The 22358-nt window shown below is 26.2% G+C and overlaps 2 protein-coding genes across 4 annotated transcripts in view; one reads left to right on the top strand and one right to left on the bottom strand.

Moving 5' to 3' along the window:
• Positions 1-13003: 13003 nt before the first annotated feature.
• On the bottom strand, positions 13004-21117 carry LOC127282154 (uncharacterized). Of its 3 annotated transcripts, none has more exons than XM_051306257.1 (4): positions 18333-18481; positions 15687-15848; positions 15168-15430; positions 13004-14926 (listed from the first exon to the last, which is right to left on the bottom strand). In XM_051306257.1, exons 1-4 carry the CDS (start codon positions 18352-18354, stop codon positions 14162-14164), a joined length of 1212 nt encoding a protein of 403 aa, XP_051162214.1. In that variant the 5' UTR covers positions 18355-18481; the 3' UTR covers positions 13004-14161. The 3 variants fall into 3 exon arrangements, 2 of the variants coding, with proteins under 2 accessions (XP_051162214.1, XP_051162218.1); XM_051306261.1 differs by having other exon boundaries at positions 15687-15968; positions 18333-18478; XR_007843153.1 differs by lacking the exons at positions 13004-14926; positions 15168-15430 and adding exons at positions 20091-20473; positions 21000-21117 and having other exon boundaries at positions 15803-15968; positions 18333-19988.
• LOC127282176 (snurportin-1) overlaps positions 18757-22358 on the top strand; it is a 31890-nt gene continuing 28288 nt past the window's right edge. Inside the window, exon 1 of the mRNA XM_051306294.1 lies at positions 18757-18863. The gene's annotated coding sequence lies outside the window, so the exon portion shown is untranslated. The remainder of the gene's footprint in view (positions 18864-22358) is intronic.

Below are 22358 nucleotides of genomic sequence, written 5' to 3'. Positions count from 1 at the left end.
TATTTTTCCAAGAAATATATCCTAATTTTCGCGAGATATTTGTAATCTGGTAATTTTATATTTATAGCGTTTTATTTCAATGAAGGGCAATATCTTCGTTGGAAAATTGTACCTTCATGTATATAAACATATATATCTCGCACGAAAGAACCTATAGGTACAGATTACAACAGTTTTCATGATTATATCGGCAATATAAATAATTGCACTGGTTTTACCATTCCTCATTTTTCGTAATCATCTTATTCACAATCACTAAACATTATATATCAATCTTCAAAGTCTACGACGCGAAGAAATATATATATTTTATTTCATTTCAACTTCTTTTTTTTTGTCTTCGCATATTACTTTCATTTTTGTATTATTTTCACATTATTCTTATTTCTTAATTTATAATATTATTTCTTTTGTTTACTCGATTTCCTCATTATAATCGTCTTCTATTTTTTTTTCTCTGTTCTTTTTAGAATTCTTTTTTTCCATCTTAGTTTTTTTTCAATTTATTTTTCTTTATAACAAAAAAGTAAAACAATTGAAATAATTTTTTTTAAAAAATGAGATTTTTCGCAAGAAACAGATTAAATGATTTCTATCGTGATGTTACTAAATTGAAGTGAGCCCGACTTTCCTAATCCGCTTTCGAAGGTATATATACAATAAAACATAGTAATTCAATCGAATGAATATCCAATATTTCTTCATAACGTTTTGTACAATAAATGTTATAATTGGTTAAATGTCAATTTCTCGATCGAATTCTTTTTTTTTTTGAACATGTATATATATAAATAAAGAAGCCCATTTCCCAGAGACAAGAATATGAACTCATGAACGAAGAGAGGTGATGCGGTAACCGGATAACTCTTATATAGAATTATGTACATAAATGTATTATGTCATGTGTGCACGAGAACTCTTCTCTCTCTCTCTCTCTCTGACTGTGCCATCGGTGGATGGATGAACTTACACGCTCACCTCGTGTTTCGAAGCAGTGAAATTGCTTTCCATGTCGTTGAGACATGAATATATACGCGCATTCTCTCTCTCTCTCTCTCTCTCTCTCTCTCTCTCTCTCTCTCTGCATTATCCGAAGCTTTTCTGTGATTCTCGGCAAATTCCCACTGGGAAGCTAGTTCTGATCCACATTTTTTTTTCTTTTTAGTCTGAAAGCTCGTCCCAAAGTCTCACTATAAAACTTACAACACTGCGTGGAACTGACACCATTTCTATGACAAAATTTAATTTTAAATTCATATTTTCAACAAGTTAATTCCCTAAACTGTGAATTTTTTAAACTCTCCATTCAGTTAATGAAAAAAGCAATTTTAATTTGCATTTCATTTTCTTACTTTAAACTTCTTTATTGGGGTGTAAATTTAAAAAATAAAAAAACTAATTTTTAAAACATATTTCTCATTTTGATTATTTTGTAAATGATAATTATTTGTATTATTTGAAATTTTAAAACAAATTACAAAAAATAGCATAGGATATACAAAAAATAAAAATAACTAAATTTAACAAATAGTAATAATAATAATAATAATAATAAAAATAATAATAAACAAGTACGATCTATTCACAGTTTTATATAAACGAACATTTTTTTATTGAATTAAAAATAAATTGATATGGATGATTTAATTAAAAAAAAAAAATCTGATATTATTCATTCTCAACTTTTCTCGTGTGTAACTATTAGATTGAAACCACTGGTCCATAAACGCGTCATATAAGCTGTAATCATATTTTATGAATATGAACACGAAGCAAATATAATTATATTACATGAGATATGACTTCACACAATTTCATCCCACGCAACACGTTTAATTTTTTCAACTAAAACACTTTTAATTTCAATGCATATATTTTATTAAATTAAATCAGTTCAAAAAAATTTAATAATTCATTTACTAAAATCAGAATTTGAAAAGAAATTTTTGTTCCAAAAAAAAATCGTAAAATATTTTAGTGAAATTAAGAATAACATTTTTTTTTAATTAATTGATAACAAAAAAAAAATAATAAATAAAAAAATAGTAAATAAACCCAGATGAAAAAATTAACGTTACTAACGTTACTAATGTTACTAAAGTTAGTACCTATAAAAAAATTAAGAATTTCTAAAATATATTTTCACAGAAACTTTGACACTACTTTCCCATTACCACTTTCACTTCCACTTAAACTTTTTATAATTTTCATTCCCATTTCCACTTATACTTTTTCTAATTCTCATTCGCACTTCCATTCTCACTTCTACTCTTTCTAATTCTCATTTCCACTTCACTTCCACTTTTTCTAATTTCCATTCCCATTCCAATTTCCACTTCCAGTTTTTTATATTCATTGCCACTACCACTTTTTCTATTTCTCATTCCCATTTTCACTTCCACTTCCACTTATTTCAATTTTCATTCCCATTTTCACTTCCACTTTTTTATATTCATTGCCACTTTAACTTTTTCTAATTGTAATTAAAAAAAGTAAAAAGGTTGTGTAAATGAAAATTAGAAAGAGTTTTAGTCGAAATGGCAACAGCTAATGAAAATTAGAAGTGGAAAAAATAGGAGTAGAAGTGGGAATGAAAATTCGAAAAAGTGGTAGTGGAAGTGGTAATGAAAATAAGAAAGTGAAAATGGGAATGAAAATTAGAAAAAGTGAAAATGGAAATGAGAATTAGAAAGAGTGGAAATGGGAATGGAAGTGCGAATGAGAATTAGAAAAAGTGGAAGTGGTAATGTAAATAAAAAAGTGAAAATGAGCATAAAAATTATAGAAAGTGGAAGTGAAAATGGGAATGAGAATTAGAAAAAGTGAAAGTGGAAACGGTAATGAAAATAAAAAAGTGGAAGTGATAATAGGAATGAAAATTATAATAAGTGCGGGTAAGAACATTAAATACTTCCTGGTGGTCGATTTTCGACAAGTTTCTGCAAAAATACAATTTAGAAACATTTTCTTAATTTTTTTATAGGTACTAACGTTAGTAACATTAGTAACGTTAGTAATGTTAATTTTTCTACCTAGGAAATAAATACAAAAAAATAATTAACTAAAATAAATAAAACAAAATAAAGAACATAAGGTACTGGTACAAAATTGTTGGAAAAAATTTTTTAATTAAATTGAAAAGAGTTGTAATAAAATTTATTTAAAAAAACACAATTACGCAACCATATATGAAATAATATAATCAAATGGAATGTAATAATATTTACACATGGAGAATAATCGCCAAAAATTATTCCGCCTAATTAATCCATGTTTCACGTACATCGCAGACGAATCGTGATGATAAGATTTGTAATTTTTCCCCTAATCCCACTCAATAAATCATGACAAATTTAAATTTCTCATATATACGTTTGCACGTAAATGCCCTTTTTGACCCCATAAATAATCAATTAACGCCAATACGTCTAGAAAATATCTATCTAAATTTAAAAAGAAAATTAATTCAATATATAAAATCACGAATCCTCAATATGATGAATTGAAATTTTTTTCTCTCCATTTATTATAATATTATCCTGACCTTATAGAATGATTCAGCTTATTTGCGTTATTTCAAATTTAATATACCTGGCGTCTAGTTTTTCGTTAAATAAACATAAAGGTTTCGTTTCTGTATATATATATATATATAATGCTACAGAAGGCATTTCAATTATATTTAGAACGCGAGAGATGGTTGTGTATTTTATTTATGTTTTCTTTATTATTGTAGTCACTATTCAAAAGAATTAGATTTTTCGAAACTAAAAAATATTTGCCATATACAAATAGTGTCGCCTCAATGGTGTGTATATATACACATAGAGATGCTTAATATCGTGGGAATAAGAGATATAATCTTTTACAATCATGACTCGACCTTCGCGGAGGATCGTTGAAATGAGGATTCGTGATGATCGAAACGAGGTCTGATCAACAACTGACAGATAAATCAGGATTCACCTGATGGCACGTCCGAATACAAAACTTTGAAATCTTCGACTTATTATTTATATATATATATATATATATATATATATATATATATATATACCTTTGCGCATAGCACGAATTAAATCGTCTTTTTTATATATGCAAAAATTTCATTGCTTTTTTTTCTTATTCAACGGAATTTGAGAAAATTCTCTTTTTTTATTTTTAAAATCATTGATTTTCTTTAGAAATTTCTTCTTCTTTATGAAAAGAATAAAAGAATTATTTTGATCAAGTCTCTTTTTAGAAGAGATCTAATTTTGCTTTGATTAAAAAATCAGTTGCTTCATCAATTTTTAAATTTTTCATTTTTTTTTAAATTTTTAATTGTATAAAATACAAAAAAATATAATGAATTAAAGAATTGATCTAATTTGGAAGATCCTTGATTTTATAAAACAGAAATCAATCATTGATAATTGATTTGTTGATTCTTATTGCTATCTCCTCCCTAAACATAAAATGATTTCATCAAATTAACCTCCTTTATGTTGAGTATATATATATATATTGACGGATAAACAAATAAAGCAATTTATTGTTTTAAGTACATAAAATCAATCTCAAATCTAATTTCGTAATTATTTATATATATCAATTAATGATTAAATCTTATCGAGATTGAGAAAATAGAATTTTTTATACTTATGTAAAACAAGTTGAATTACAAATATTATGCAATTGGTGATCATTTTTCCAAGATATATAAACAGGAAGAAAATTAATATTTTCTATAATATTGATTAAAAATATAGTAATGCTACAACTATTCGAGGATATATCATCACATTGTTTTTTAATAATCATGTCAATTATATGACAAGTTATGTAAAAGGGAATGGCAAAAAGGGTAAAAATACCTACAACTGAGCCAATCAATTTTTTTTTTTATTCATCCTTGAATATTGATAATTCCGCATTGTTAAAAAAAATTTACTGATTGAATTGTCCTTGCGAAAAATAATAATAAAAATAGTTGAGATGTTTTAGGATATGATTGATTTTTTCTACCTTGTCTCATATTAACTTTCACATTTTATCGGGGAATATTTTATATTGTTCGTCATTATAAAAGAAAAATCGACAGATCAGTTCTTATTGCGCGCACTGTTTACATATATTGTATTCATAAATTTATCTAAGCAGCACATCTATCTCTCTCACCTTTTTAATAGCACGATCTCAATGGGACGATGGCAAAGAGCGAGAACGGATTTCTACTTTCTGTCAATTGCCAAGGACTAAAGCTCCCTATATTATATAGATACACTTGTTTTGTAAACCACGTAACATCCCCTTAGAAGGATTCACCAAAGGCAACAAACAAACACGCGTTGGGTCAATCTCTGATTCGAGATCGACTCTATTCTGCATCACGTTTTTTATAATGCTGAACGAAAAAAAAATGTTTGCGATTCATCCAATAGCACCCACGCTATCCGTAGACGCGCGATTCTTCTCACGATTATCTCTCTCTCTCTCTCTCGCTCGATTTCTTTCCAAGTTTCACGCTCTCAAACAGCGCACCATTTGCCTCCAAATACATTCAATTTATTTATTTCGACAAATAAAACATTCATTAAATTCTTTTCTTCTTTAATTTCGGTTTTTTTTTATTCTAAATGTTGAGAAAAATTCAATTATAAATAATTGATTAAAATCGAAAAAAACTTTTTGGAATGAAGAATTTGATCAAATTAGGAATTTTTGGTTCAAGATAAATTTAATCAAAGATGAAGTAGATGATGAAATTGTATTAAATAAAACATTTAATTGAGAATTTTATTGTAAATCACATTACAGTTTAATGGACATTTTTAATATTGCAAATAACTCAAATTTACGTCTATCATACCTGTAAATTCTTTTTCTACTTAAAATTGTTCTTTGTCCTATTAAAAATTCAAAAATTCTTTGCAAGATAATCACTCCAAAATACCGCCAAGGTCTTTAAAAAAAAGTCTCGAACAAAAAATGTATGTCGCACAATTTTGATTGGTCCAGCGGATGCTGAGCTACACTCAAAAATAATTTGGAAAAATTTTCGAAAAATTAAATTTGAGAGATGTCTCACAAATACCGCCAAGGTAGTTAGAAGAAAGTTCTAAACAAAAAATGTATGGAGCACTTTTTGATTGGTCCAGCGGATGCTGAGCTACACTCAAAAATAATTTGAAAAATTTTCAAAAAATTATATTTGCGAGATATCTGCTCCTGAATACCAGAAATAAAATAGTCAAAAAGTTCTGAACAAAAAATGTATAGCGCACTTTTTGATTGGTCCAGCGGATGCTGACCTACACTCAGATAAATTTTTTAAAAAATTTAGAAAAATTAAATTTGCGAGATAATTAGTCGGGAATACCGCCAAAGTCTTAACCCGGAAGTCTCGAACAAAAAATGTATTACGCACTTTTTGATTGGTCCAGCGGATGCTGAGCTACACTCAGATAAATTTTTTAAAAAATTTAGAAAAATTAAATTTGCGAGATAATTAGTCGGGAATACCGCCAAAGTCTTAACCCGGAAGTCTCGAACAAAAAATGTATTACGCACTTTTTGATTGGTCCAGCGGATGCTGAGCTACACTCAGATAAATTTTTTAAAAAATTTAGAAAAATTAAATTTGCGAGATAATTAATCGGGAATACCGCCAAAGTCTTAACCCGGGAGTCTCGAACAAAAAATGTATAGCGCACATTTTGATTGGTCCAGCGGATGCTGAGCTACACTCAAATAAATTTATGAAAAATATTCGAAAAATTAAATTTGCGAGATAATTGGTCGAGAATACCGCCAAAGTCTTAACCCGGGAGTCTCGAACAAAAAATGTATGGCGCACTTTTTGATTGGTCCAGCAGATGCTGAGCTACACTCAAATAAATTTATGAAAAATATTCGAAAAATTAAATTTGCGAGATAATTGGTCGGGAATACCGCCAAAGTCTTAACCCGGGAGTCTCGAACAAAAAATGTATAGCGCACATTTTGATTGGTCCAGCGGATGCTGAGCTACACTCAGATAAATTTTTTAAAAATATTCGAAAAATTAAATTTGCGAGATAATTGGTCGAGAATACCGCCAAAGTCTTAACCCGGGAGTCTCGAACAAAAAATGTATGGCGCACTTTTTGATTGGTCCAGCGGATGCTGAGCTACACTCAGATAAATTTTTTAAAAAATTTAGAAAAATTAAATTTGCGAGATAATTAATCGGGAATACCGCCAAAGTCTTAACCCGGGAGTCTCGAACAAAAAATGTATAGCGCACATTTTGATTGGTCCAGCGGATGCTGAGCTACACTCAAATAAATTTATGAAAAATATTCGAAAAATTAAATTTGCGAGATAATTGGTCGAGAATACCGCCAAAGTCTTAACCCGGGAGTCTCGAACAAAAAATGTATGGCGCACTTTTTGATTGGTCCAGCAGATGCTGAGCTACACTCAAATAAATTTATGAAAAATATTCGAAAATTTAAATTTGCGAGATAATTGGTCGGGAATACCGCCAAAGTCTTAACCCGGGAGTCTCGAACAAAAAATGTATAGCGCACATTTTGATTGGTCCAGCGGATGCTGAGCTACACTCAGATAAATTTTTTAAAAAATTTAGAAAAATTAAATTTGCGAGATAATTAATCGGGAATACCGCCAAAGTCTTAACCCGGGAGTCTCGAACAAAAAATGTATAGCGCACATTTTGATTGGTCCAGCGGATGCTGAGCTACACTCAAATAAATTTATGAAAAATATTCGAAAAATTAAATTTGCGAGATAATTGGTCGAGAATACCGCCAAAGTCTTAATCCGGGAGTCTCGAACAAAAAATGTATGGCGCACTTTTTGATTGGTCCAGCAGATGCTGAGCTACACTCAAATAAATTTATGAAAAATATTCGAAAAATTAAATTTGCGAGATAATTGGTCGGGAATACCGCCAAAGTCTTAACCCGGGAGTCTCGAACAAAAAATGTATGGCGCACTTTTTGATTGGTCCAGCGGATGCTGAGCTACACTCAGATAAATTTTTCAAAAAATTTAGAAAAATTAAATTTGCGAGATAATTAGTCGGGAATACCGCCAAAGTCTTAACCCGGGAGTCTCGAACAAAAAATGTATGGCGCACTTTTTGATTGGTCCAGCGGATGCTGAGCTACACTCAGATAAATTTTTTAAAAAATTTAGAAAAATTAAATTTGCGAGATAATTAGTCGGGAATACCGCCAAAGTCTTAACCCGGGAGTCTCGAACAAAAAATGTATAGCGCACATTTTGATTGGTCCAGCGGATGCTGAGCTACACTCAAATAAATTTATGAAAAATATTCGAAAAATTAAATTTGCGAGATAATTGGTCGAGAATACCGCCAAAGTCTTAACCCGGGAGTCTCGAACAAAAAATGTATGGCGCACTTTTTGATTGGTCCAGCGGATGCTGAGCTACACTCAGATAAATTTTTTAAAAAATTTAGAAAAATTAAATTTGCGAGATAATTAATCGGGAATACCGCCAAAGTCTTAACCCGGGAGTCTCGAACAAAAAATGTATAGCGCACATTTTGATTGGTCCAGCGGATGCTGAGCTACACTCAGATAAATTTTTTAAAAAATTTAGAAAAATTAAATTTGCGAGATAATTAGTCGGGAATACCGCCAAAGTCTTAACCCGGGAGTCTCGAACAAAAAATGTATGGCGCACTTTTTGATTGGTCCAGCGGATGCTGAGCTACACTCAGATAAATTTTTTAAAAAATTTAGAAAAATTAAATTTGCGAGATAATTGGTCGGGAATACCGCCAAAGTCTTAACCCGGGAGTCTCGAACAAAAAATGTATGGCGCACTTTTTGATTGGTCCAGCGGATGCTGAGCTACACTCAAAAAATCGTAGGAAAAATTTTGGAAAAATTAAATTTTTGAGATAATAACTCCGCTATAGCATGAAAGTCATTAGAAGAAAGTTCTGAACAAAGAATGTATGGCGCACATTTTGATTGGTTCAGCGGATGCTGAGCTAGGTCAATATCTTTTGTCTGTTCAATAACTTCTGTTTTCACTTTGCAAGTAATTTTTTTCTTCCCAAAAATTTTATTTTGTACATAAAATTAAAGGTTTTTTCCTTAGCTTTTAGTTTTGGTTATTTCTTCTGCTTTATGATTTCTTTCTGACAGGAAACATCTTTTTCTACTTGAGTAGAAATAATTTATCTTTTTAGCCTCTTCCAAATAAATTTTTATTTTCCATGTAGAAAATAAATTCTGACCAGTATTTTCTTTGGAGATGGTGGTGATTTTAATGATATATTTTCCACCTTACGTGCAGACAAGAAATATAAGTGTACACGTAACACGCGCGTCCTCATGAAAATCACAAAAGCCACGAGATTATAATAATTTTGCTTAAGACATTAAAAACGTATGAAAGCCATTTTTAACAAGCGAGTCACAAAGGTTACGCGTTTGACTATATTTGAAAAACCTATTTATCAGTAAATGTAATATATTAAGGCGAAATTAATATATGTGTTATTCGTTTTCTTTTTAATTATATAGATATTAAAAAGGTAATCAGTATAAATATAATGAGAAAATAGAGATATATATATGCAAAAATATCGCTTTTAAAAGTTTAAAAAAAGAACAATAATGACAAAAATGAAATACTATGGAAAATAAATGTCTCTTGTATTTGTGATTTTATTATTTTGTCTCTAAAGAAAATTGTTTTTAATACTTTGGCGTGTATATAATGAGCCTCTTTTAAGGATCATTAATTACAGATTGAGAGTGAATGAAACTTACTCAGCGCGATCTTTGAAAGGATTTGTGTCATCGCGCATTTCTTGTCTTTCTCTATCTCTCACTGTAATATAAGCATTAGCGCTTGTGGTTAAATTGAAACGTTGCGCTAGCAATTGAGCTTAACGACTTATCTGAAGATGAAGATTCTCTCTCGAGAAACTAATTAATGATTTTTTCTCAAAAAAAAATAAAGAAATCAGCTAAGAATTTTGTAAATTATCAAAATGATGATATATAATAAGTTAAAATATTTTTAGTCGACCATTCAATTGGAAAATGGACGTTAACGATCAGAAAACGGTAATTAATCTCTCCCTCTTTCTCATTCGGAGTGACTTAAAATATTAGTCATTTCGTAATTATTAATAATTATTCATTTTAAAAATACTGGAATTGAATTTTATCATTTCTTTAATCGTAATAAAAAATAATATCGTAATAATAAAATAAAATCGTAATAAAAATCTAAAAAAAATTACACAGAAAAATGATTTGAATCAACTATATAGCATATTTCAGTTAAATAAACATATATTTGTCTCAGCACATTTATTTGGCTAGAATAAAAATTTTATTTGTCATAAGTAAAATAAAATTTACACGTAATTTATTTTTAGATTCAATTATTAAAAATTTATTATTAAAAAAATTATTTCTAAATTATGAGAAATATTTGTCTTCTTTGTTAATTCGAGTATTATGATAAAATTAGGCGGAAGATTTTAGTGAAAAAAATTTTTAATAAATGCATATACAAATATATACAATTTGCATGAACGATGAGTGTCTGTCAGTAAATGAATGGAAGATTAAGTTATATTTTGTTGCAATTGCGCTTAGGAAAAGACCAAGTTTTTCTTTTTGAATCACTTCCTTATTCCATGTAATCATTCACTTGATGCGGCATTGTGTAAAAGCAATAAGCGTTCATCGATCTGATATCTTATATATATATATATATGTACGCATATATAAAAGATTAATTTCTTAATTACGTAATTAATATATATATATATATATATATATTAACAAATAATTTTTCATTTTTAGTTAGGAAATTTATTTTTGACAATGAATTATTTTCACTTTTCAATTGCATTGTTCGCCTGTCTCAATTTATTTTTACTTTTGTTGTTTGCTTTTAAATCATATTGGTTTTGTCAAATTTTTTATTTTAGTATTTTTTTTTTTATTTATTATATATAATATTTGGAGAATAAAAATATTTCGTTCTCCGAAACGTTTTTTCTAATTCAGTATAAAAAGTAAACATTAAAAATTTTTACTAATTTTTATTTTTTTCTATACAAGAATTTTTTTCTAACTTAATTTTCTTATTTTTTCCTGAAAACCATTTTAATTTATAATAATTTTTCTTTTTTTAATTTCTAATAAATTCTGGTAAAAAAATTTAGGGTTTTTTCTGTAAAAAAAAGAAGTATTTTTTAACACTCGGTGTAAATACAACACTATTTCTGTTCTAAGTTAAGAATACTCATGAGAGTTAAAAGTCGTGACACTCGTTAATTAATTTTCCCTCCCTTCAAAAGAAAAAAAGGAAGAAAAAAATATATCTTTCTTCGTTGCACGTAAATGTTAAACTTACGTCGACGAGACATTGCAATGGATCCCGTTAAGATTCCGAACAAATGAAAACACTTTTCAAGATTAGAAAAGACCTTATAACAAAAATAGGAAAAAAAAATAATTTTTCCTTAGATGAAAAAAAAAAACGTTCAATTTACAATGAAAATTATTTGTTTAATTCCAAATATATATATATATATATATATATATATACATCCAAGCACTGGGAGAGACGAATGTTAAATATTATAATTATCCTTCATTACCTTTGGGTTTTTTTTTTCCCTAACGAGTTATTACATTGACATCATTTCGAACTCTAGGCCATAAATGTAATAAATAATATTCTTCCAATTGTTTTCGAATTACAAGATATTTTATTCTCCGCCATGTTAATATTATTACCGTGAAATTTTGCGATTTTTATCGTAATCCTTGAATTATAATATAATAATATAAAAAAAAAAAAGATTTTAATTACTTTTTCCTCTTTAACTCATCACTGTTTTACTCTTCTAAATTTCCTGAATTAAGAATTTATTAAAATCACAAAAAATTATAAGGTATTAAAATAAGCTGCAACGCTTATTATTTTAATCAAATTTTGCTTATTTTAATACCAAAATGGATTAAAATTTAGAATTTTACAAAAATTGTACATGTTATGGTAATAATTTACAGAAATTAAAAATGACATTGTCATATACACGATGTTCTGAGTTGAAATCACGGACTTCCGTTTTTAGAATATCTGTATCACGTATCACTTTCTCTCCACACGAGTGCTCTACTATAAGCTCAGAATTCGTTATGCAAAATAAATGGAACAAAAGAAGAGAATATATATATAGATATATAAAAGAAGGAAAAAAGAAAAGAAGAGATAGCTTCAAGTGCGGGCGTTCTCTCTAAACGGATTTATTTTCTCATGAGCCATCTCTGTACTGTTACAGCAGAGAGGGCAACGAATTCTTATACTTTGATTCAAAGTTCGATTATCTCATAGATCGAAAGTCTCTTCCCGATTGAAAAAGAAAAAAGAAACAGTGAATTATTCACCTAAAGTCAATGATACTTTACGCTTCCAACTTGTTGCACACTTTCTTCCTTATTCAAATTTTTTTTTTTTCTAAATTTCTCTCAATTTATTATAAAATTACCATTTATATTTTTTTTTTCTTTAGTGAAAAATAATTTGTAAAATTCTAAATTTTGGAAAAAGTATGATTAAAAAAAAAATGTAATATTTTTTCACACATAATGTTTGTGTGGTATTAATGGTGTTGATAGATGAAATGCGCGAAAGGTATGCAAATATTTGTTCTTAGGACTGGAGGCGCATAAATACTTGTCTATAAAGAGATATGTGCATATAATCTTAAAATAAGAAAATATACATTAAATGCAAATACTATAAAATTGTTATAAAAATACTTGATTCAAATTATTGCTGGTATTACAGAGTTCATTTTTTTTTTTTATTGTAATTATTACACCGCAGTTTATTTATTATACAATATTATATTTGCAAAAACTATTTACAATTAGACATTTTTGTTACATAATTACAGATTCCATAATAAATAACTGGAATCATTGTCAATTTCTCTTTTAATGAGTTTCTTTTTTTTTGGTTTGTTTTTTTTTTTTTTTTTTTTTTTGTTTTTTTTTTACTGATTTTTCTATATCGATATATACTATTCTATAACATTTGTACTTTTCGTTTTTTCTTATAATATAAATGCGATGAGGTATTGTCTTTGGTAAAATTTACATTCGCTCAATTAACATTCATTTAAAAATAACACATCGAAAATAATATTCTGAAACGGAATAAAAAATATACACTGAATTTGAGAATAAAACAATCAATTTTTATTTGAATTGAAATATTAAATATGAAAATTTTTTTGATATTTATTCTTAGCTTCAGAATAATTTTTTTTCAATGCTTTCTAAAACCTAACTCGTGAGTACATTTTTTTTTTTTTTTTTGTATAAAATATAGCTCAATGAGCAAAAAATTCTTAAGAGTTTTACAAATTTTTTTTTTTATAAAAGCTTTATACTTTACCCATTCTTACAAATGTTAAAAAAAAAAAGATTACAGATGTAAATAAACAATCGTACATTTAACTAAATACAATAGAACTAAATACAATTTTTACAGAACTAAATACAATATCCTAAAAATCTCAAGGCATTTTAAAAATCTCTTAATGCAAACTTTAAAAAAATCTTATCTCTTAAAAAAACACAATCCTAAAAAAAAATATTTAGCACTCTAAAAAAAATCTCACAAATCTTGACATAATTTTAAAAAAATATATAAAAATTTTTTTTTGAAATTTCCTAAAAATTTAACTACACAGATACAAAAACAAATAAAATCATCTAAAAATATCAATTAAATGAAATAAAATTTTACACACTGCATCCATCTCATTTTATCATCGAAAAAAAAATTTTTTCCCCAAAAAGACATCTATTTTAAAATATTTAAATTTACTCTTAAATTAAGTATAATACTGTGAAAATAACATATTCTAAAAAGAAAATATTTAAAATATATTTCTCTAAGTATAGAAACTGAATTTAAAAAATAAATTCAAATAGTTGTCAAATATTAATATTTTTTCGATGATTTCACACATTTATACATTTAAAAACGAATTGTCGAAATAATTATAATGAATGATAAAAAAAAAAAAAATTTGACTAGCCATTTTTGATTAAAAAAAAATAATAAAATTTTTTTTTTGGTGTGGGGGAGTTAACTAATCAATATCACCGAATGTATTTATAAAATGCGTGACAATGCTTTCTATTCTTTTTGTTTTTTGCATTGAAAAAGGTACTTTTGTATTCAGTTCTTGACCATTTTCTGAAACACTTAGTTTTATTGATCCATCATCGGCCATTATTACGTGCACTAAACTAAGGGCAAAAAAAAGACCATAAACCGCATGTTTTTCAATTTCACGCGAAAACCAATTATAATTAAGTGCATCATAATGTTCCATTGTTATTGTTGATTTAAGTTGATTTAGAAATTCTGTATGATAAATTTGCATCATATCACGATAATGATTATCAAATACATTTAAATCAGCGCTTGAATATAAAAAATAATGAATATCCAATGCTAACGATGCATGTCTCACTGCTTGATAATCGACAAATTTCACTTTCAATTCATCGTGTACAATATTTTTGGAGAAAAAAATATTATTTTTCCAAACATCACCATGTATTATCACATCATAAATGGAACGATTTGTTGTTGATGCTTTAACAATTTCATAAACTTTATTTGGATATTTTTTTAAAAATTTCAAACACTTTTCACTATTTGCCGTTGGTGGTTGAATTGATTCTAAACTTTGAATTGCATGATTTAAACTTTTTTCAAGGGAATTTTTCATTTGTCCATTTGATTTATCAGCGAATGTCACTTCTGTTATTGGTTTTATGAGATTTCTAAAGTATTCAGGATTATTGAGTTTCAATTTTAAGGAACCAGCGTGAATATGCGCCAAGGCCTATAAAAAAAATAATTCATTTTTAAATATTATTTTTAGAAAAAAAATTTTTTGATTTAAATAATCGTCTATTAAATATTTTATTTGTATTAAATAATTATTATTTGATTTGTTTCAAATACAGAAATTATTTATTTGGTTCAAATAAATATTTATTTGATAACAGTCGATTATTATTTAAATCAAATAAATTTTTTTTTTCAATTAATTAAAAAAAATTTTTTTTTTGTTTTTTAATTACCTGAAGTACGTGCCGACAGTGATTGTAATTTAATAAGTGTTGTCTATCACAGGTGAAAAAATTAACTCGTGTCAAGTCTTCCATAATAATTTTTTCTGAATTTGCAAAAAAATATTCCGGTGCCAATGATTTTGCACCAATTGCGGGCAAAATATTTTCATATGCGTGTGCTTCATTGCAAAAGAGATCTCTAGTTCTGACTAAAGTGACAAATTTATCACTGACAGCTGGATATATTTTTGTTATCACTGATTTCTCAAAAGCTGTTCAAAAAAAAAAAAAATTATTTTCATATTAGAATTTTTGGTTTAATATTAAACATTAAATATTGCAAAAAAAAAATAGAAAAACTAAATTAATAAAAAATTTATTAATTTTAATACAATAATAATTGATTTTAATATAATTTAAGTAAAAAATTGAATTTAATATATTTTTAATAAAAATTGATTAATTTTAGTATTTAAAAGTAAAAAAAAAAAAAAAAAAAAAAAAAAAAAAAAAATTGTGATCACTAACGATTTCCATTTTGGAAGATCCCTTTGAGTTGTGTTCTAATGACAACTGACATAAAGTTGTCACCATCTCGGCAGCCAGGTATCTCTTTTGCGTAAAAAATCTGAAGATTCTCAATGTTTTCCTTATCTTCTATTATATACGGCAAGTATTCTTGCGTGAGGTCTGCAACACCAAGGAAACCGTCACTTACTAATTACGAAGCTCATTCATTGTAAGTTAAGTAGCGTGAAATGGACTTTATGCTAGGAATTTTAATTCACTAACGATTTACGTACCTGTTGACTAATTTTTAACAAATTATTAATAGAAAAAAAAATATTATACACATTATACAATATATATATATATTTGTCAGATTCATTGTTAAGTAACAGTTAATTAATTTTACATGTAAGTTGTATAGAATTTTGATTCATGAAAATTAATTATAATTATGGTAATAATTATTATATTATTATGGTACTATATCATCATTCAAATAATAATAATTATTTTTTTTATTATTTTAATTTTGTTCTTTAATTTATTTCATCATTCGCTGAATGAATAAAAAAAAATAATGATAATTTTTGTTAAATTAAAAAAAAAAAATTTATCTCAATAGCAAAAATTATTATTAAAGTTTATGATTTTCAATATTTGTTTGATATTTCATTATTTTGGAGGGAAAAATGAAAAAAAAAATGATTATGGTAATGATGATGATGATGGTTGAAAAAAAAAAAAATGTTGATATTATGCCCATTGGCAATGGCCTTAATGATGACTTATATCAAGGTCTTCCTATGAGTAAATAGTGCATGTTGCATAAATGTTCATATCAGAAACGTATTGATTCTTCACTTTTCAAATTGCTCATTAAATTAGATTAACATTTTGTTTTTGTATGATTATTTCCTCCTAGCTTTTACTGAAATGCTTATTTCCTATTTGAAATTTTCATTTTTTTCCTATACAGAAATTATTTGATTCGAAAAAGTTGATTTTATTTAAATAAAAAACGACTTATTATTATTATTATTTTTTTTTTAAGAAAACAAAACGATTATTTATCATTTGTTGAAAAAATTTTCAATTTATATTTTGAAAAATAATTGTATAATTTTATGAAAAATTTGAAATATCGCGCGATAATTTAATAATATGCCTATAACATGTAAAATAATGATTTTTTAAAATGATAAGAAAACTCACAATGTTGTCATTACGATTGTTTATATTTCTGTCGAAACAATGATACGCAAAAGAATTTTTATTCTATTATCGATTTATCTATTTTTTTTTTTTTTTCGTGATTCAACGAAATATTAACATTTCACGCTAATGACTTGTTTAATTGCTATTCGTTATTTTGTGTATATATTTAATTATTTTCAACTTAAATCTTTCGTAAATATTATTATGTCATTGTTACCAATATAACATTTTAAAATCATTTCACACGTGTCGGACATTATTATTATTAAAATTTGTATTGAAACAATTTTTTTTTTATTCTTGTTATTAATTTTAAAAACTATTATTTATTATTGAATTGTACCTAATTATTATTACAGTCTTATTTTAATTTTATTACTAAATAAATAAAATATTTTATTCTTAAATAAATAAAATATTTTATTATTAAATAAATAAAATAATTATCACAGTTTTATTTTACCACCATTATTTATTGATGTAAAAATTAAATTCATTATTTGATCTTATATAGAGAAAAAAAAATCCACTCATACTTAATTAATTGTCCTTTTTTAACTTAAAATTTCACTTGTTTATAAATAAATCACTATTTAATTTTATAACAACGGTTTAATGTTAATAAAAACAATAATTAATAACAACACTATTAATAACACTATAAAACCTTATTAATAACACTATAATTTATAACGGAAAATTTTGTTTTATTTGATAAAATAATTTTTAAGTGAAAAAAAAAAAAAAATTATTTACTTGAAAAATATAATTTCAAGGAAATAATTTATTTTTAAACAAAAAAAGACACGATTAGAAAACATTATATCAAAACAGGGAAAATTGATTTTGAAAAATGTTATTTTCAATCAAAATGAAAAAATTGTTTTCCAATAATAATAAATACAAAAAAACACACACACACACACACACACATTGTCATAAAAATGCGCACATCTATTTTTAGTTAAATTTTTGCCGTTTTAACCAATGAACTAATTTTATTTAAAACTAATATGCGGCGCAATAAATGACAATAACTTGTATATGACCGGAGAGTCAGACTATATTCACAACTGATTAGGATAATCTTAATAAAAATACGCGAAATAGATGAGAAATGAATAAATATTTTATGATAATGCCACTTAATTTTAATACGCGTGTCTTTGAATTAATCCTTATATATCAATATAATCAATATTAACAAAAAGAAAAAAAAAACGGAATTCTATCTTATCGTTTAATTCAAATTTTTCACAAAAAGAAATTAAAAAAAATTATTTTTTTTTTTTTTTTTTTGGAAAATATTTAAAAAATAAATTTATATTCATTTTTTGATGTTGAATTAATAGGGGTCTATTTATTGGATAATTTTAATTGAAATTTATTTGAAAAAAACGAAAAAAAAAAAAAAAAATGGAAAATTCTGTTTAATTCGATGAGTCTTACCTGTGATAGATTTGCCCCTCATTTCTGTGTAGTGCACTTGTCCTAGGCCAGCAACGAACTATTCTGATAAACTATTGCGATTGCGATATTAAACGGCAAATCACGGGCCAGATAAATACATTGAGCGTTATAAATTACGAGTAGTGTTACGCACAGTGCAGCCGCTCCTTAAAGAGTTCGGATGGTGCAAGGTAAGTACAATAACAATGGGAAAATTCTTTTGATTTTACTTGGACATCTTCAATATATATATATACATTTGTATAATAATTATACACAATTTTTTTTCTTTCTTTTTTTTTTTTTTTTTTTTTTTTTTTTTTTTTTTTTCTTAACGTCAGATCAAGGAAGTCCAAGTGTCCCTTTAATAGAGGAAACCGCACTTGACAAGGACGCTAATCGCAATATAACCTTCGCAGATAGTTCTTCTTTCTCGAGTACAATATATTTGCGGTGCCTTAAGTCAATTAATCTAATACATAACAATTGAGGACAAAGGCTCTTGGATTTACAGTTAATTTTTTTAAATTGGTAAGTCATAAATTCATGATCAAACGAATTTATATATTCCGTTCCGGCGTTTATGTCAATCTTTTTTATTCAAAATTTTTGTCACGTTTCCTAATTTTTTTTTTTTATAATTTTTTTTTTTTTTTGACAAATTTTCCAAAATATTTATTTGTATTTCAATTATTTGTCTTTTTAGCTTTGTTTTTTTTCCCATAAAGTTGGCAAAATTTAGTTTGTTTAATGAAAATTAATTTTTTTATTTTTAAATAACCAAATAATTTTTTGAAATAAATTTTAATGGTGAGCTCTCTCTCTCTCTCTCTCTCTCTCTCTCCTTCTGTTGATGTGAGAGTACAATTTAAGTACAAATATTGTGTTATTATCGGAAAATATTTGCTTCGAACGAGCTATTACAAGGATAATTTTTCATTGTGATTTTGTAAACATAAACTGTACGTTTAACTAATGTAATATTATTGATCAAATGAACTGTTGATAAGATTTTTCATAATATGATATCAAAGAGTACTGACTAGCCTCGAGACGAATGATAAAATTTGTAATACTATATTTATTTTATGCATGTATTATAAATATATATTTAATTCATGTATATTATATAAATGTAACATTATGGAGGAAAAATTTTCAAATGACTTTCAATTTAAATTTCGCTAATAACAAAAATGATTGTCACAAAAAAATTAAAGCATATTCAATTTTAATAATATTAGAATATATTTAATAATTATAAATATAATAAGAATTATTTTAAATATTAAAATTATTATAAATTTAATAAAAACTTATTATAAATATAAATTATGATTATAATTTCATAGAATTAATTAATTAATAATGAATTTTAAATTGAATTATTAATTTTGACACAATTAGATGGTAACCATTTTTCGAAACTGGTTTCTGTAATTAGATCCTTGGGAATCGTTTGATTTATATTTGCGAGAGTAAAATCCGTGAACATCATCTGTTGATTCAGCTGGAACTTTATTTTTTATTTTCATAAAATTAGCATTATTTTTAATCCTATATCCTTGGGGTGGTTGTTGAGCGTCGTGAATTTCGCCACGAATTTGAAAATTTTCATCTTTAAAAACTTGAGCCGCTTTTCTTTCAGCATTCAATCTAAAATAAAATAAAAATTGTTTATTTTATTTATTTATAAAATTGGATAAATAAATAATTAAAAATTTTTTTTTTTTATATAAATTAAGATTTTTGTTATACCTATCAATTTCCTCCATTGCTTTGATGACGGCTTCATTAACGGAATATTTTGCTTTGGCCTGTGAACAATCGACATTGTGCCACCATTCACAAACAAGTCTCTCCTGATTAAAAATAGTTCCATTGGCACAGAGAAAAGAATCTTTTCTTCCGCCTGGCTGACAAATATGATACATTTGGCAATCAGATTCAATATCAGCATAATAGCCAGGATATAATTGTGAATCACAGTTAAATTGTGTTTTTGGAATTTCATTAAAATTTGGATAATCTTTGCCAGGAATTCCAAAGATATTTGCCGTCAACACATCATGAACATTCTCTAAAGTTGATTTTGAATTTTGCCTCTGTTTCGACGTTGCAAGGATGTAGCCCTCTTGTGTCTGATAAATGCAAATGTGATTAATGAATAGCTTTGGACAGGTAAATGACATGGAGACTGCCAATGAATGGCGGGGGGTCAAAGAGTTATCTTTCATCGAAGTTGCAGGTGACAGGGAAATTGCACGAAAGTTCAGACTCGTTTATACTATTATATTATATTCTCGCCACGATCTCTGTTCTAAATTCCTAAAGGGCGTTATGCATAATATATATTAATTTTTATATATTATATATATTTTTTTTACAATTTTCTTTCGCAACTAAATTAAATGTCACGACATTAATTATTGAGACTTAGTTATCATTTTTTTTTTTTTTTTTTTTTGCCAATTTTCATTATATACATTTATATTATTTTCTATTTTTGTAAATTTAATAATTAATTGTGCAAATTATTTTATCCATTTTATCCATTTTCAAAATATTTTAGAAAATTAATTTGATAATTTCAATATTTTTTTTTTTTTATTTTTTAAATGAGAAAATCTTTTTAAATTTTTTATATTAATTACATATTATACATACCTTGATGACGCTAAACAGAAAAACGGCAAAAAGGACAAAATTAATAAAACCCATATTATATAAATAAAAAAATAATTTTTTTTTTTTTTTTTCTTGGTCCAGTGAATAAGTCAGACGATCGAAATATAAATACCATGGCTAATGTGTAAATCTCTGGCTTTTATATACGAAAAATCTTTAAAAGAACATCCTTGAGATGACTCTTTCCAAAAAAAATAAAGAATTCACGTTGATGAATTGGCGATACATCTCTTCAAAGTTATACCCAGCGAAAGTGATCTGAATTTCTTCTTCAATCAGAGGGATTGCGCAAAATAAAAAAAAAAAAAAAAAAAAAAAAAAAAGAGCGTTATACCCATCTTTCCGTAAATCGACATTGCGAATCGTGACCTGATTTTAAAGGAATGGTTTTAACGCCTTGGGCGCAATTTACTGATCCGCAATTAAATATACTTAAATAAAGTAAATAAAATCAATATATATATATATATATATATATGTTATTCAACCGGAGAAATTTTTTATTTTATTCGAATTAAATATAATTTATTTGAATTCAATAAAAAATATATTCCGTCTCAGAGCTATTTATTTATTTGACACAACTAATTTATTTGAATTCAATAAAAAATATATTCATCTTTGAGCTAAATAACTATTTAAAATAAAGTTTATTTGAACCAAAATAAAATTTATTTGGACAAAATAACATTTTTTTTTACCAAAAAAAAGAATTATATTTGAAACAAATAAATTTTTATTTAGTTCAGAGACAAAAAATAACTGAAAAATTGTTTCTTTTTTTGGAAATAGCATTTAGCACGAAATTTTTTTTTTTAGTAACTATGGCTTTTAAAGTATACTTTTTAAATATTTTCCCGAGATGAACTTTTATGTATAAATTTTTATATATAGAAGAAAATGTGTTTTTAAAAGTTGTTAAATTACTAGTTAAAATAATTGTAGAAATTTTAAGTTTCTATATTGCGACTTGAGAAGCACGTAATACTAATTTTCAGTATGCCATTCCCTATATATATATATATAATACTTGTACTTATTAGATGACGTATACAACGCAGTTATTCGTTGTCCCTATTTCGCTAAAGTTCATAAACGAAGAAGGAAAATCTTCTTTTCTCCAGTAAAGCTGTGAAATACCGAGTGGAAAAGACGTGCCAAATTGAGTTAAGCCAGCATCTTTCTCATCATTATTTCTCTTCATACCAGGGATTCGCTTTTTTTACCAACACCTACACATTTTTGTTTATATATATTTTTTTATCACTAAGAATTCCAATTTCTTACTTTTTTTTCCAAATTTTCATTTCTTCAATTTATTTATTTTTTTTTTAATTA

The sequence above is a fragment of the Leptopilina boulardi genome, unplaced genomic scaffold (genome assembly GCF_019393585.1).
Source record: "Leptopilina boulardi isolate dan_hultmark-lab unplaced genomic scaffold, ZJU_Lbou_2.1 LbouV2_114, whole genome shotgun sequence".
In the NCBI taxonomy this organism is placed as follows: Eukaryota; Metazoa; Arthropoda; class Insecta; order Hymenoptera; family Figitidae; genus Leptopilina; species Leptopilina boulardi.
This window is presented reverse-complemented; position numbering and strand designations above follow the sequence as displayed.

Coding starts and splice junctions, on each gene's coding strand:
- LOC127282154 (XM_051306257.1), bottom strand. CDS start 18,354: ATGAGGGGCAAATCTATCACAG. Junction 15,849..18,332: donor GAGGGGCAAATCTATCACAG/GTAAGACTCATC, acceptor TTGGTGTTGCAG/ACCTCACGCAAGAATACTTG. Junction 15,431..15,686: donor GATCTTCCAAAATGGAAATC/GTTAGTGATCAC, acceptor TTTTTTGAACAG/CTTTTGAGAAATCAGTGATA.